Source organism: Capra hircus, chromosome 12, assembly GCF_001704415.2.
Source record: "Capra hircus breed San Clemente chromosome 12, ASM170441v1, whole genome shotgun sequence".
Classification (NCBI taxonomy): Eukaryota; Metazoa; Chordata; class Mammalia; order Artiodactyla; family Bovidae; genus Capra; species Capra hircus.
In genome coordinates this window covers 61577054-61594438 of record NC_030819.1, presented here as the reverse complement: position 1 = coordinate 61594438, position 17385 = coordinate 61577054, and the positions used below count along the sequence as shown (strand labels likewise).

Here is a 17385-nt window from a genome sequence, read left to right as displayed (position 1 = left end):
GCCCACACTTCGAGCCCCAACACAGTAGGGGATACAACAATGAAATAGCATTTCTTCTCTTAAGGAGCTTGTATTTTCCCACAAGATGGACTGTTCTTATATTAATGCTTAAAAATACCAGCATGAAACTTCTCAGATTTTATTTTTTAAGTGGCAGAAAAATATACATAAAATTTACCATCTCAGCCATTTTTAAGTGGACAGTTAACTTCCCATTGTTGTTTAGTCATTTAGTCGTGCTGACTCTTTGCGACCCCATGGACTGTAGCCCACCAGGCTCCTCTGTCCATGGGATTTCCCAAACAAGAATCCTGGAGTGGGTTGCCATTTCCTTCTCTAGGGGATCTTCCTGACTCAGGGATCAAACCAGCATCTCCTGCATTGGCAGGCGGATTCTTTATCACTGAGCCAACAGGGAAGCCCTGTACAGTTTACTAGTGCTAAAAATATTCACATTGCTGTACAACCAATCTCTAGAACCTTTTCATCTTGCAAAACTGAAACTCTATATCTATTGAACAACAACTTCTCCATTTCCCCTTGCCAAGCCCCTGGCAACTCGCATTCCACTTTTGTTTCTATGAATGTGACTATTCTGGATACCTCATAGAAGTGGAATCAGCATTTGTCTTCATGTGATGGCTAGTTTCACACAGCACAATATCCTTAAGGTTAGCCCATGTTGTATCAATTGTCAGAGTTTCCTTAGTTTTTAAGGCTGAATGATATTCCATTGTATGCATGCACTACATTTTCTTTATCCATTTACTTGTCAATGGACAGATCATTTTAAGAAACTTCTAATACTTTTCAAAACACACGCCTGAATGATTCTCCGATATATAATACTTATATTTACCTTGGGGGCTCAGTTCCTCTCAAAAAGCCAGTGTCAAAGAGTTATAAATTTTTAGCTTGCTATACTATCAGAAGTTTGTAATCAGAATTTCAGTTTCTCCTGAAATAACAATAGTGATAATAGAATCACTAAAAGCCTAATAACATATCAGACAGTTTTTAGTATTCCAGAAATCCCTCATGTCAATATTTAATATACAGTCAGTCACCTTCTTGGGGATTTGCATTAACGGCATTTAACAGGTTGCCCCCGGGAGACCCAAGGAAGAAAGCTATTGCTTGCCTAAATTGCCCCTCCTCTGCTTGGGTACCATGACAATAGCTGTAATTGCACCTAAGCAGTTAGGAATCTTTCTTAATATAATTTGAGGGATGCTTTAAGTTCAGAACACTGAAATAATTGACTATGAAAGGATTATATAAAATTTATTATACTAACAGATAATTTAAATATATCTGTACAAATCAAATTGTAAATAACATAGAAATTAAAATGTAGATTAGCTTGGGTAATTATTTATCCTTTTCCCCTAGGGCATTATATCTGATCTGTGTTCCTTGAAACATTAGTATTCTTTTAAACACTGACAGGTTTATGTAAGGAACATTTTCTCTAGACAAGTACATTTATTCCCACCTCTTACGGTTTACAAGGCTTCTTGGGTGAGTCTGGGGCCTCCCCAAAACAGACGTGGAGACAGGTGTAGATATGCAAGAGATTTATTGGGGGGATCGCAAATGAGATAAAAGGGGAGGAGCTAGAGAAGACATGGAGACCCTTCAGACAAGGATGCAAGCCCTACCTCTGTGAAGGAGCGAAGGGGAAGGAGGGTTGCATACGAAGAGTCTCCCACTATGGTACAGTGATAAGTGTTCAAAGACTGTCCAAGAGACTTCCCTGTGAATCCTCTAAGGCAGAAAGAGGAATACGTGAAGACAGCAGAGCCCTGGATGCACTTCTCAAAAGAGCCACTGTGTTCCTCATTCTCATCTAAGACATGCCTTTTGTTTCAAGACCCTAATGAAAGTTTTCCTTTATTATCCAGTTTCTTACACTGGATTAATGTAAGAATGACAAAGAGAGTGAACTTTTTACAATATGTTTATACCATACACTGTTACCGCTGACTGTGATTTTTCATTTTAAACTCATTTTATCCAAATGTACTTTGAAAAGCATTATGCTTGGTATATTCCCAGCAATATCACTTCATATTTGAATAAACTGAGGGCTAGTGATTGTAAAAAATATTACCAATTCATTCACTCATAACAAAATATGATGGAATCTCTAGGATGAAGCCAGATGCTAGGAGGACAGGGATGAAAGGAGGAGAGACAGACAAGCAACAGCCAGTGGGAGTGAGAGACACCTACCCTGGGGCTGACAGGGAGGTAAGGCCAAAGGCTAGATCTGAAGAATCACGTCAGAGTTTGCCAAGCAGTACAGTAAAGTGGGAAGTGTTTAGAGACAGCAATGAGTGTTCGTGAGTGAGTAAAGGGACGGGGAACAAGGGCCACCGGGGAACTAGAAGGGACAAGGCGGGGGTTACAAAGCAGAAGCTCTTCCTTCCAGGTGGGCAGGGCCTGGCTCATTCGCGAGCCTGCATCCCCGCCCCCTATTTTATCCCAGTGGTGATGCAGCACTAAAGAGTCAGACGCAGGAAAGAGATGCCATCCACTTCATTTCAGAAAGCCCTGGAAGCAGGCAAAAGGTAACTGAAGAGCCATGAGGAGGTTGCTACAGTGATGGGTGTAGATGAGAAATGACGGGGCTGAGCCAAGGCAGTGACAGGGCGAGCATGAGGAGAGAGGGATCTGGGTGTTGGGGAAATAACCCCTATTATGTTTTACTTCTAGAAGACATTCTAGTTTGACACATCATCTCAGTGTTATGCACCTTTCCCAGCCCTTCTCTCGCCCTCAGCGTCAGAACCGCCACACTGAATTGTCCGCTCCAAACAGATGCGGTTAATCTTCCCACTTCCCTGGCTCTTATTTGCAGGGGAGGAAAAGAGGAGAGATGAGATACCATCCCATTATATTATCACTCCCGGCTAGTGGTTCATCATCCTAAGATTCTGCCATTCTCAGCAGAGAATTCAGTTCACAACTAACCTTCAAACCTTCTGCCCAAGCACCCTCAAGTTTAAGATACAGAAAAAATAAAGTGAATTTTTGTTGGCGTTTACTTTTTCATGCATTACAAACTTTCTACAGAGTTGGGCAGAATCTAATATCACTGAAGCTGGTGTTTCCCAAGGGGTAACACACACACACACACCCCTGGAGGACGAAAGAGCAGTGAGCACAGGTAGCCTGGGTGAACATCTGTCCTGGAAGGTGAATAGGACTGTGGGCACAGTCTTTCAACTTACCTGTCTCAGAAAACTTCACCTCCGGGGGTAAACTTCCATCTGCTCATCCTTTTTTGACTCATTTTAACTGATCTGATTTCCCATGACCTCCTTCCCACATCCCCTCTCCCTGCGCGTTTCCCCTCCCCTCCCTCATCGTTACTCTAGCTATTGACCTGTTGACCATTCTGTTTTTAAGAATACTATCAATCGCTAATAAAAGACATATTAGAAGTCAACAATTAGCTTGCTGCCTAAAGCAAGCTCACACACATCCTGTGAGACTGCAGTGAAGATCTTTCCGGAGTAATGGGGACATCAGGTTTTATGCACCTGGGCCTTGCCCTGGAGCCGGGATGCTAAAATAAATGGGGTCATGGCCAGGAGCCCTGAGGAGAGTGTCCCATCTGCCTGACCCCCCAACTCCCACCACCACCACCCCCCCAACCAATCTGGACACAAGCATCAGAAAGGCAAGGCCACGCTCATATAAGTAGTGTGGGCTTCAATTTCAAGGTTTGAGTGTACATTCGAATAACACGTTTTCATTCTGGTGGTGAGAGCTTAGGAGACAGAGGAACCATTTGGGTGTACTGAGCTTCTCTCTTGGGGTCCTGATAACATGTAGGCAAATGCTGTTCCCCTAGTCCTTTCTCATGGCCCATTTCAACAAGGGCCCCTTGAGTCACAGCCTTCTCTGAGTTGCCACAGGCTTTCAAAAAGCCCACAGAGGCAAACAGAGGTAGCCCTCCCAGATCCAAAGCCCTGCCTAGACCGGCTTCCTTTACTGGCTGACAGGCAGTGGGCAGGAGTGGGTCAAAGAGAAAGATGGGAAAAAACCAAGAGAACAGATATGAGATAAGAACAGATATGTATGTTCACTTAAAACTATATAATAGTATAACCAGAATCCTAGTTGTCCACACAGATCATCTCAAAATACAATGCTGCCTAAAACATGTATCACTGAAGAATCTGAAAGATGGTCAATATTCAGGAAATTTTAAAAACAAGCATTATTGTTTATGGACATGTTCTTATAAAATATAAAAACCATGGTCAACACTGAATTTGGGGAAGACAAAGAATGGGATGAAGGAGGGACACACACCGCAGGTTGCTACTCTCTCTCAAGCTGGGTGGGAGGTACACAGGTGACAGTCAGAATCGTTTATTTTTAATAAAGTATTTCAGGGACACAAAAAAGTAATAAGCAAGGAAAGGCAAGCTGGAGATCACCTCTGTGCAATCTGTCAATGTGTGTGTTGCAGGGTGGGAGCGGGTTGTGTACAAACCGCCGGCCCCCAGGAACATGAGAGTTGTGGGTTCGGACTTCTATGGCCTGGAGCATGGTTTTGTGACCTAAAGTCAAGGTCAAATGTTAGATCCAACTTTAGAAACAAAAGCCTCTTTTGCAAAATAACATAAAAAAAAAAAACAGAGAATCTAGTATTGATACAGGTCCTAAATCCCTTTTGTGAAACTTATGCCATAAACCACAAAACCATTTAGGGAAATGTTGATTTCTTCAGTGGTATCAGAAATGGAGACACCTTGAGAATATTTATCTGCAGGAAAAAAGGCTATGCCAGACTCTTTAAAGGGCTTGTGGAAACTTAAAAAAAAAAAAAAAAGGTTTCACAAAACATGTCAAGTATGGCTGTATTTTTATACTTATAATTCCATTAGGGTGCATGCCTGTCATGTCCGACTCTGTGACCCCATGGACTTTAGCCCTCTAGGCTCTTTTGTCCATGGAATTTTCCAGGCAAGGATACTGAAGTGGATTGCCATTTCCTACTCGCTTGAAACAAACATCTGATTTGGAGTTAATTTCATCTACTCCCATTCTTCCACCTGGGTCTGATATTTTCTGTGTAAAGGAAATCTGTTATTCTCATTTCTGCAGAGCCATGTGGGCTGAGCCATGTGGGCTGAGCCCAGGGGCAGGCCTGGAGGCAGAACACAGCCAGAGGCTCCAGGGCCTCCAGGCCTGCTGGCCCAGGGCTACTAAGCTGGAGATTAGCAACATTTCTATGCAATCCCCAATAAGCACCACTCTCCCTCAGGGCCAAGTCTACTCTTGATTTTCCTTCCAATCTTTAAAAGAAAGTTAAAACGAGTGCATTTTTGCTCCAGTTTTCCTCATCGCATATACTATATATGTGCTGAAAGGGACCATGTATGAGTGCATAGTGAGTTAACTGTAGGATCGTGCATACTTTGAGTTTCAGCTGCATTTAGCATGGATATCTTCCAAGGATGAACATGAGGGATTAGCTTAATTTTTAAAAATTTTATTTACTTATTTCTTTCTGGCTGTGCTGGATCTTCCTTGCTGTGCGGGCTTTTCTCTAGTTGTGCCGAGTGGAGACTGCTCTTCGTTGCGTGTGCGGGCTTCTCACTGCAGTGGCTTCTCTTGTTGTGGAGCACAGGCTCTAGGGTGCACAGGCTTCAGCAGTTGCGGCTCGTGTGCTCTAGAGCTCAGGCTCAGTAGCTGTGCCACACGGGCTGAGCTTCTCCAAGGCATGCGAAATCTTCCTGGACCATGGATTGAACCTGTATCCTTTGCACTGGCAGGCAGATGCTTAACCACTGGGCCACCAGGGAATCCCAGGACTAGCTTAATTATTATGAGGTCCCATCGTATGGTAAAATTTTCTTCTTCTACCTCTCCGAACATCTTCTAAAGCTGAATATATGCTTGATGGGTGACTAAATCAAAACTGTACATTGAAATAAAAGTCCTTTACAAAATAAGCATCATAACCCTCAATTAGAATTAAATTAGGTAAATTACCCCTCTGAGGTACCTGATAACATTTATTCTTCAACCCACTGTCTTTACCTCCCAGGGCCCAACAGGGACACTAGAATGGACAGTGCTTGCTTACGCCCCTTCGCTAATCCATCTAGGCTTGGCATTCACCCTTGCCAGTTTACGGAGAGCTACATGAGGAGTAAAAAGATAGGAAGAGGAAAGTCTCAGGGTAGCAATTTACCAAACATGAAAATCTCTGGATTCTTCAGAACACTTAATCCTAATAGCATACCGGATTTATAAAACCAATGTAGAAGCACTCTTAAAATAGAAAAGACATTTGTAATACTCTCAACTAAAATTCCAGGCAAGCATGTCACCCATAGTCAGCAGTAAATAAGTCTAACACATGGTCAGAAGGCAGGTTTATTCTTTAGAAGGTACTAGACTATATTACAAGCTACTATGTCTAAGAGAACCTAAATACACTTACATTCTAAAAAGTATGTCACCTATATCACAGCAACACTAGTTTGACACAACCTGCAGAAAACCTGTAAAAATCACGACCGAGTCTGTTGGTCAGGAGGTTAAATTCCAAAGGCGCTTCGGTTCTGAAACTCACTGCAGAGGAAGCACCGTGGGTGGCTCCATGAGAGACACGTGCATGTACCTGAAACGAGGCCCACGGCAAGCTCAGCACGCACCAAGGACTTTGGTTTCATAAAATCTCACATGGGCCCCAGAAAACCACCTGGTAGTTTTAACGGAAAGAACGAGCTGGCTGACTAGATGTACTCTGGAAAGTGTTAGTTGCTCAGTTGTGTCTGACTCTTTGCACCCCCATGGACTGTAGCCCGCCAGGATCCTCTCTCCATGGAATTCTCCAGGCAAGAATACTGGAGTAGGTAGCCATTCTCTTCTCCAAGGGATCTTTCCAACCCAGGGACTGAACCCAGGTCTCCTGCATTGCGGGCAGATTCTTTTCTGAGCCACCTGCTACTCTACAAGGTGACAAATTATAAATCTAGGCCCTGCCAAACTGATATTCTTGGTTTGACATGAGAACCTACTTTTCCAGCCCAGCACCATGTACAATTTGTTCTGTTTTTTAATTTTGAAATTACTATCACTTACTAAAGTTTTAAGTAGTGAGCCTAGATAAGAGAATTTCTGGAACTTACTTTGAAGCCTTGTACTTCTCCCTGATTGCTTGCTGAGGTCGATGGGGTATACTGAGGCATGTTTTATGTAGCTCACTCAGGCAAGGCACGATTTCACTTAATGAATAGCCTGTAAATGTGGCGAGGGTTTCTGGCTAATCAAGAAAAAAGAAGAAATTTGTATCATAGAGCTTGAAGATCTTAACATATGATATCAGAAATCTGAAGATAAAACTGTGAACTGAAGAGAATTAATAGGTATACTTAGTAAGTATCCATGTTCATCTCAAAAGAAACCATAATCCTTCTTCAGAGCCTTTAGGAATAAGATATTAGGAAGAACAGTCAGAGTTCTAAATTTGCTCATATCGTACAATTATAAATGCCTAATTTAGGGGAAATTTATTCTCTTATGAGCCCCTAAGAGCTTCAACTTACTTGAACACTCTATTTAGATAGAATATGGAAAGATTCTTAGCCAAATGCAGAATAAGAAATAAGAATTTTAGAAAATAAAAGTAGGTGCCCTGCTCTCTTAGCACAAAAGTGAGCCTTCAGAACCAAATCTTAGGGGCCCATCTCTAATCCTGCCAGCTATCACGAGCCAAGAAGCAACAATAATTCCCTGTTCCCTTGAAAGCCTCATACAACCTCTGACCATCCTAACTGGACCGAGGTTATTTTACATGGATGGGAAGAGTCAACATCCTTTGCCTTGAAGTGGTCAGCACTTACGCTACAAGGGAACTCCCTATGTAAGTGTGGGCATTGGGGTTTCCAGGCCAGCTTCCACTGAACGAGCGTGTCACCACCATCTCCTTGACCTCCTGCACCCTCTGTGCCCCAGTGAGCTAAGCCACAGAGTCCAAGCCGTGAACACTGGCCAGCTACACGTTGTAATCTGGGGGTTAGGCAACTAGTTCCTTATAAAACTAACTCTCCCTCCTAACAGGCCCACCAGTTTTAAGCCTTGAGTTACCGAATAGACTTTAGACAGGCCTTAAGGATCATCTTGTTGTTGTTTAATCACTAAGTCTCTTTTGCAACCCCATGGATTGTAGCCCGCCAGGCTCCTCTGTCCATGGCATTTCCCAGGCAATAATACTGGACTGGGTTGCACTTCCTTCTCCAGGGGATCTTCCCAACCTAGGGATTGAACCCACATTTCCTGCACTGCAGGATACTTTATCACTGAGCCTCCTGGGAAGCCCAAGTATCGTCTAGAAAGAATCAGTTAGAATCTTACCCAGAAGTGCCTGTTCACAGTATAGTTTGCCAGGCAATAAGCGGCTGCAGCTATCAGTGAAGGAAGGTATTTCAAGAACGGGTCAGCTTCAAGGAGACTCAGTTCTGCTACGTACTAAGCACAAGAGAGAAAGTCTCATTGGAATTAGGAATCTGGCTAAGGTTCCAAGTAAGCCTAGAAATGTCAAGGGAACGAACTGTCATCTTTGTTCAATGTGTATCTAGTGATAAGCACAGAAATAGATGCTCAAAAGTATTCATTGAGTCAATGATCATCATGCCTGTCCATAACCAGAATAACATCGATGTTTTCATACATTTAATTACAAGTAAATTTCAGTATTGTATAGGCAAGGCTCAATATTTGGCCTATCTATACAGTGTACGTGATAGGTTACCTATACTAGTACTGTAGGGTTATGCTGGTCAAATAACATTCCTCTAGCCACAGGAGTAGGCTAGAGTCTTCAGTGAAAGGCAAAAATATGTCCATATTATAGCTATTAATTTATCAGGTGGGGGTGGGGAGGGATAAACTGGAAGATTTGGATTGACATATGCACATTACCGTATATAAAATAGATAATTAATAACCTATTGTAGAGCACAGGGAAGCGAAAAGTGAAAGTAGCTCCGTTGTGTCTGACTCTTTGTGACCCCATGGACTATATAGCCTATGGAATTCTCCAGGCCAGAATACTGGAGTGGGTAGCCTGTCCCTTCTCCAGCGGATCAGGCAGATTCTTTCCCAACTGAGCTGTGAGGGAGCACAGGGAACTCAACTCAATTCTCAATAATGACCTAGATGGGAATAGAATCTAAAAAAGGGTAGATATACATACATGTATAACTGACTCACTTTTCTATACAACAGAAACTAATACAGCAATGTAAATGAAGTATATTCCAGTAAAAAAAAAATCAATTAAAAATTTATCAGGCAAATGCATGCAGTTCATTGGCTAGAACAGTACCAGGGGGTACTTATCAGATTAAAAGAAACATACTGGGAAATTTATGGAGATGTTCTTATTGCTCTTTGAATAGCATATAAATACCAGATATATTAGATCATAGTGGATGGGAACCAGGTTCTCCAAACCAATACTTTAGTGACTCTAACTGAAGTTCTGCTGCTGCTGCTGCTGCTAAGTCGCTTCAGTCGTGTCCGACTCTGTGCGACCCCAAAGACGGCAGCTCACCAGGCTCCCCCGTCCCTGGGATTCTCCAGGCAAGAACACTGGAGTGGGTTGCCATTTCCTTCTCCAATGCATGAAAGTGAAAAGAGAAAGTGAAGTTGCTCAGTCGTGTCCGACTCATCGTGACCCCATGGACTGCAGCCCACCAGGCTCCTCCGTCCATGGGACTTTCCAGGCAAGAGTACTGGAGTGGGGTACCATCACCTTCTCTGAACTGAGGTTCTAGGACTCCAAAATGACCAAATAGTGCTTCTTTACTTAACATGTTAGAATGAGATTAGAGCCAAATCAAACCATGTTTATCTTGTTTCCTTTCTGTAAACCTAAGAGGTACTGCTTGCCTGTGGTCTGTATACAACAAGAGAATAGTTTCCAAGCTTACATTTTTTTTTTTCTAAGACCTGTGGGTGATTAGACAACCCACATCTGCCAAACATGATTAATGGAAACGTCTCGTAGTTTCTTCAAACATGAAGAAGTCATGTTCTTCAAATTAGTTCTCTTCCAATTGCTAAAAAGCTTTTCTGGGCCCAAGGCAAAGAACTGAAAAGGAAGGAAGAACTGAAGGAGGCTACTTTTTTTATCCAGTTGGCACTGAGGTTCTTGGAAGTCACGTGGCCTACCTTGGCCAGGTTCTCAGTCCTGATGCACACTCCTTGCCTCCTTAAGTACTGAAGGAGGAACTGGTTGGTAGTTGGCACTGTCAGATCAAAAGCCAGGACCTTCAGGAGCAAGTGTTCCATTCTCAGCAGTTGTCGTTTTGTGTAGGTGTCATCGGTTATGTAGACAAACTCATCTACTTCGGGTGGATATATTTCTTCATATTTCCTACAAAAGAGAAAGAGTTTGGGAAAGTAAAGCTTGATTCCTCTGACTCTCTTTCTTGTGCTATCCCAACCAGGCTTGTCATGTGGCCCTTGTAGACTTAAATATCACTTATAAATCATGAAACGGTATAGGTGTGAAAAAATACAGAAGCTTGTTTCCATAAAGAGCATGAGTATGACAAGGATATGTCAGACTTACTGCTATGAGTAGTAAAGAGACAATTTTCAACTAGGGGTTTTAGGTTTTGGTGTCTGATAAGCTGAAAGATTCTGAATGACAGACATGCAGGTAAATTCCTCTTAATTCTACAGACTTCATCTTGTGGAAAAGAATTTTATGTTGAACATAATGACGGGGGAAAAAAAATCTCCTTAGGCCTTAGATTTTTTTTTTTTTGAAGACTGTACTCAGCTTTTTCTATTGAATTAGCAAAAGATGCTCTGTATCCGAGAGAAAGATAATGATTTCACTGATATCAATTCTCTGCTTTTGCTTTTGTTTCTCCTTTCCACAGGGAAATTTTTGCAAAATCATAGTAATTAATAAGTATAAAGTCTGAGACCAGAAGAATAGAAAGGAAACTACTATTCACCATCAGGTCACTTATTTAAAAGAAACTGAGCCACAACCCAGGGCTTTTCTACACAAATAAGGCCTCCCTATTGGCTCAGATGGTAAACAATCTGCTTTCAATGCAGGAGACCTGGATTCAATTCCTGGGTTAGGAAGACCCCCTGGAGAAGGGAATGGCTACCCACTTCAGTATTCTTGCCTGAGGATGCCATGGACAGAGGAGCCTGGTGGGCCACAGTACTTGGGGTCGCAAAGAGTTGGACACAACTAACACTTTCACTTTTAGCCACAACCCAGAACTTTTCTACACAAATAGATATTGTTATGAATGACTGATAGTAACAGGAATTAGCTACAATAGTTTATTCACTGTAACCAAATACATTGGGTTATTATGAGTCACTTGCTAGAGCCTGGAGAAGGCTTACATAAACCCAAATCTCTTTAAACAGGGCTTTTACTCACTGTAGAATATAGTCAAAAGACTACTACAAAATAATTAAATTAGATTCTGAATTTGAGCTGATGGCTGCCTTAGTCATGATACTGAACTTGTCATTAAGAGGATCTTAAACATCCAAGTTGAAGAGTGAACATGTGGTGAGATTCAGTTTCTCAGTAAACAGTGTAAAAATAATGATATTTTATCCAAGGAGGCATGAGTAAGTTTTAATTATCAAGCACTGTATTTCTCCAATAAATGGGAACAGAAATCAAGTGTTTAGACAGGCTGACATTTCATGTTATTTGAGCTGAAGGACTTACGAAGCAAGGAGAATAGCTGCTGTTCCTACAAGCTGTAATTTCCCTCTAAGAACAGACATGCAGGAAAGAAACCTGTCCAGGAAGTTGACAGCGAGGTAGAGGGTCTCTGCGCGGAGCTTGTACTCCTCTCCGACCTCAGCCAGCCAATCCACCAGAATGGTCCGCATGCTTTCTGTGATGTCTGGTTGTTTCCTCATGTAGTGTGCCTTGGGCCTGTGTCTTATCTGTTCGGGGAGAGAGTTTTTTTTGATGTTTAAATAGTTGTTATCTTATAAGGATCACTCCACAGTACAGTTGCTATTTTTAAAAAGCTCCTGAGCAAAGGTTAGCAGGAAACTCAGTCAAAAGCCAGAGAAATCTGTACATCATGATATGGAACAAACTGTGCAATTCTGGTTCTGTAATGCAATTTAGTTAACGAGTAACTTCAAGGAGGAGGGACATGGCAATAATGGTTCTTCCCAAGAGTGAAATACTTAATATACAAACTCTTTTGAGACACAGAGAAACAGTCCAAATAACTGCTACTCACCGCACCCAACTATTATTTTTCATAAACGTTCTCATGCTTAGATGTCACAAGAATGCCATTCGCTAGTGGTCATGGCCAAGAGCATATAACTATGTTAATACAGAGTGATTGGGGTGCTGGAAATTGAAGGAGAAGTTGGGAAAACTCACTTCGGCTTCTCTAAGGTAATGATGAATTTCTTCAGCATATTCAGTCACATTTATCACATCTGTACCAAAATCTGATGCATCTTCAGACTGGGAGTGGAGAGATGAATCTACCAGCATAGGGGAAACTGCAGGGGGTGCAACATTATCAGTTAAGACATTTCATTTCAAAACTAGTTCCATCCACTAACCCTCTACAGGCAGCTCCAGCTCCACAGTTACTGCTCCAGGGAGTTCTCTTGCTACCTCTACGTTGTTGAACACTGCAGGCGATTACGAAGACAGGGTACCGTCAGCTATGGGTGAGTCCCATTACCTGTGTTAAAATCCAACAGGAAGTGAAGGTCTGACTTGAGTGCGCTGGTGTCTACTTCATACGCATCCTCTAATGCCATCCCCTTTCGCCCTGGGCAGCTATCTCTGTCCCCCTGTTCAGGCTCATCCATGTAGATGTCAAATCCTTGCTTGGCAGGTGCCTGAACTCTACTGTCCGACAGCGCTTTCTTTCCAGCTGGAGGGAAGGCATTTTCTGATCCAGAGAAACACCTGAGTGTGGTGAGCCCCTAGAAGAGGATGAAGTTTTTGTGTTAGAGGCTTACTCCAGAGCCCGCATAGGTGCTAAGAACACATGTGACTCAAACCAGCAGGCTGGAAAGATGAGAGGAATCTGAATTTGAAATATCCATGTCTGCAACTGAATTTCAGAACCTGAAACTTCCAAAGGATTACTTTGCCCTTATCTTTGTCTATATGTGACGTCTGGGGAAGGAGCTAACCTAAAATTTGTCATCTTCCTCATGTATTTATCAAAGGAATGCAAAATTATAGAAAAAAAGAAAAACTACAGCTCTTCTCCAAAGCGAACTAGGTACCACACATTGGGGGGCTGTGGAGGGGGACTGTAAATCAGCTTTTGTGCTTGTAGCATGCCAGGTTTTTATAACAACCCAGCAAGGTTCTTGACACATAGTTACAGAGTCCTCCTTAAAGTCAACTTTTAGTCAACAGGCTCCTGGAAAGGTCCCATTTATACACAGTTATTCAGAAACATGATGCTTTTAGAAATATGTACTATGTATTATGTACTATGTACTTAATTCTCTTACAAGCTATGGAACACTATTAGATGACATAATGAGAAAGAGAAATGAAATTCTAGACATTTTAAAAAGTATAATCAACAGCATCTTCTCAGCAAGTTAGGTGTGGGGTGGGAGAAAAAGAAGAGTCAAGGATGACAAAGTTTTGGGGTTAAATAATGAGAAGAATGGATATTCCATTTATTGAAATGAGGAAGACTTTGGGAAGAGCAGGTTGGGCCTGGAGTCAGTGTTTGGTTTCACCTAAGTTTGAGATGCCTACTGCATGATCCAAGTAGAGATGTCAAGTAGATAGCTAACTTGAGCCTGAAACTTAGCTGAGAGTTCCAGACCAGAGATAGAAGAAGGAATCATCAACAGAAAGATGGTATTTGTTGCCAGGAGACTTGAACAGATTGTGAAGGGAGTGAGTGCCAATTCAGATCAAATACTAAGCTCTAGCACACTCTAACTTTCAAAGAGTGGATGAAGAAGAACCAAGATAATGAGGTGTGGCCAGTAAGCGAGATGAGAAACCAGAAGAGAGCTATGTTCTCTGGGCTAAGTCAGAAGAAACTACTTCCAGAAAGAGAGAATGACCAACAGTGTCAAACACTGCCATTCAGACAAGTAAGGAAAGGATTACGAATTGAGGCAAAGAGAGGGACTTCTCAGGTGGTCCAGTGGCTAAGACTGCACTCCCAGTGCAGGGGACCTAGATTCAATCCCTGGTCAGTAAACTAGACCCTGCATGCCACAGCTAAGAGTTTGCATGGTGCAACTGAAGAACCTGCATTCTACAACTAAGACCCATTGCAGCCAAATAGATAGTAATTTTTAAACAAATATTTACAACTTTAAATAAGAATTGAATCTAAGAGAACAGAAGGAGAAATCGAGACAGAGTATCTGTTCAGCAAATACTTGCATGCGACCCTGGCCGGGCATGGTTTTTCTAAACACTGGGAGTACAGTAGAAAACCTGGTATCACAAATCCCCATCCTGATAGAGTGTATAGTAGAAAAATTCTCAAGAAATACCACCATACATGGGACAGTTGCTGTAAAGAGCTTTGTAGTTGAAAGGTTTTTAAGACTGGGAAAAAAAAAAATCACAATATATTTGCATTTGGGTTTGACCCAGTAGAGAAGAGAAAACTAAGAAGAGAAGGAAGAGCTGATGGAATGATATCCTTGAAGAGGCAAGAGGGCATCAGGTGTGTGTCTCACACATGGGGTGCACCTTGTGTAAAAGCAGGAACACATAGGTCACGCAGGGAGGAGGGTGGCAGGGCATATGATACATGGGGGCATGTGGAAACTCACAGTTGCATCTATATTTTTAGGAAAATAGGATATAAAGTTATAAGCTGAGAGGCAGGATGGAGATAGAGGCTTTAGAGGATAAGAGAGAAGGGAAAGTATAAAATAAAAGATTTCTATAGGACGGTTGTAGCGGAATAGAACCAGGAAATGCAGAGGTAGCACCAAGCGACATAGAGGGTAACTAACAGCTATGAATTTACAGTGAAACCGCTAAGCACAGGGGCAACTGCCCATTCAGGAGAGGTTTTAGACTTCCTGTTTTAATTATTTATTTTTAATTGGAGGATAATTGCTTTCCAATTTGTGTTGGTTTCTGCCATACATCAACATGAATCAGCCACGGGCATACATATGTCCCATCACACCCCTCTAGGTTGTCACAGAGCACTGGGTTTGAGCTCCCTGCGTCACACAGCGAAGTCCCACCAGCTCTCTCTTTTACATATGGTGATGTACATGTTTCAGTGCTACTCTTTCTGTTCATCCCACTCTCTCCTTCCCCCACTGTGTTAGACTTCATGTTTAAAGAAGTACACCGTGTCGCTAAGCAAATTAAGTTTGCTAAAACCACCTTTACTCAGCTTTTTCCAAAGCTTGAAACAGATTACTTTGGGTAATTTTCTCCCACTAACCAGATGCCACCAAGACACAAATGACTTGTGTCATTGTGTAGAAGAGGAGTAGGAGTAGTCAGTAGATGAGGAGAAGCTTCTGATCTGGCCTCCATCATGACTTTTATTTGGGTGGGAAGGCTTTCTCAAACCTCTCAAATTTTCTCACCTGTAAAATGGAAAGGACACCTGCCCACCTACTCCACTATGCTACTGCCAATAGATATACAGTACAAGCTTATGAGAAGCTGGTGTAATGACAGACTTGAGGAAGTTTTGTTGTTGTTTTTTTTAATCTCAAAATTCATTCTTAAGGATCCAAACTCCTTATTTGCATTTTAAGTGTTGAATTTATTTACCCTCTGTTTACATTCTGTTAAGGGAGGTACCTATGATTAATTAAGCACAAGCAACCGGACATTAGATGGCCCATGATCTTCTGCCCAACTGTCCATTATCAGTCCTGGGGAGAAGCTGACTTTCAAAGCACACATTTGGAAGTAATCTAGTGTACTGGGATCCAATCCTGATTCTAATACTATCACCAATGAACTTAAAGGTTATCGGAGATGCTTCAGGGCACAGCCTAGGTCAATCTGAATACCATTCTGATCTAGAGAAACACCAGTACCACAAGTTAATTTTGGAGAAAGAAATCACAACCCACTCCAGTATTCTTGCCTGGGAAATTCCATGGATAAAGAAGCTTGGCAGGCTACAGTCCATGGGGTCGCAAAGAGTCGGACACAACTTAGCAACTGAACAACAATAGTTTATTTTGGTGCATTCACAATGTCCTTTTAGCCCGGAACTTAAGTGCTTCCCTGGTGGCTGAGGGTAAAGCGTCTGCCTGCAATGCAGGAGACCCAGGTTCAATCCCTGGGTCGGAAAGATCCCCTGGAGAAGCAAATGGCAACCCACTCCAGTATTCTTGCCTGGAGAATCCCATGGGTGGAGAAGCCTGGTAGGCTACAGTCCACAGGGTCACAAAGAGTTGGAAAGGACTGAGCGACTTCACTTTCACTTTCTTTTAAGTGACTTTACACATATTTGACTTAAACAGTTCCTAATAACAAAGAAAATTATTTAATATTGCTAGCTGAAAAAGGGACCTTACAAAGTGCTCTTTTAAAAAATCAGTGCCCCTTAGGCCAGATTCCAGGGCTGAATACTCAAGGGGAGTTTGTGCAGAAAATCTCAAGAGATCCCACTTCCCACCAAGACACGGGGGGCTTCCCAGCTCTTCCCAGGCATTACCTGGCCACAGGTCCTCCTGTACTGCCCATTCTCAGTTAGCACTCCTAGTACTGTTCTTTGTAGCGGATCCTGGCCGAACTGGCCTCTGGTTATCATCTGACAGGCCTCAGGACCTCGGGACACTGGAGCCAGCACTACTCCACTCTTGGAGCTGCTGAGATGCATAGCCTCAGTCTCCACAGCTTACTGCTGTCAAGGAAGGAGAAACAGACAAGCCGGTTAGTCAGCCTCTTCCACCAAGGATAAGGATCCAAGGATGCTGAGACTCTCTAGAAGACAGAGCCCTGTGACACATGATCTTCCTTGCTGTTATTAGGGTTCAAAGGGCCTGAGCCGCAGTGCAACTGATCAAAGCCGCTTTAAACCAAAACGATGATTTGAATCTCTCCAGCCTTTCTTCCAATACCTGGCTGATGGCTGGAAGAAGAGAAGAATATGACAAACCTCCAAGCCAAGACACTAACCCCCACATTAGTGGGGAGTCCAAACCTACAAGCCCGTGTCTTTCCTGGCTGTGATGCTTATCCATTACTCCACCACCCCCTTCCCTGCAAACCAGTGACCCAGGATACATCACTGTGGGAAAGTACGTCCCCTTCTCAAGTGACAAGCAGAGTGCTCTTCCGCGGCCTTCCTCCCACAAGACAGAAGGCCCCAAAATCTGCTTGGAACCCACAGCGGACCT

The 17385-nt window shown here is 42.6% G+C and overlaps 1 protein-coding gene across 1 annotated transcript; it reads right to left on the bottom strand.

The window, feature by feature from the left end:
* Window positions 6938–17157, bottom strand: CCNA1 (cyclin A1). Its single transcript, XM_018056659.1, has 7 exons — window positions 16701–17157; window positions 12744–12990; window positions 12431–12555; window positions 11750–11973; window positions 10207–10411; window positions 8386–8499; window positions 6938–7294 (listed from the first exon to the last, which is right to left on the bottom strand). Exons 1-7 carry the CDS (start codon window positions 16863–16865, stop codon window positions 7157–7159), a joined length of 1218 nt encoding a protein of 405 aa, XP_017912148.1. The 5' UTR covers window positions 16866–17157; the 3' UTR covers window positions 6938–7156.

Excerpts from the sequence above, each read along its gene's own strand:
- CCNA1 (XM_018056659.1), bottom strand. The coding sequence starts at position 16,865 with ATGCATCTCAGCAGCTCCAAGAGTGGAGTAGTGCTGGCTCCAGTGTCC. Across the intron at positions 11,974-12,430 it reads ATTACCTTAGAGAAGCCGAA|ATAAGACACAGGCCCAAGGC; the intron begins GTGAGTTTTCCC and ends CTCCCCGAACAG. Across the intron at positions 8,500-10,206 it reads GGACTGAGAACCTGGCCAAG|TACGTAGCAGAACTGAGTCT; the intron begins GTAGGCCACGTG and ends TCTTGTGCTTAG.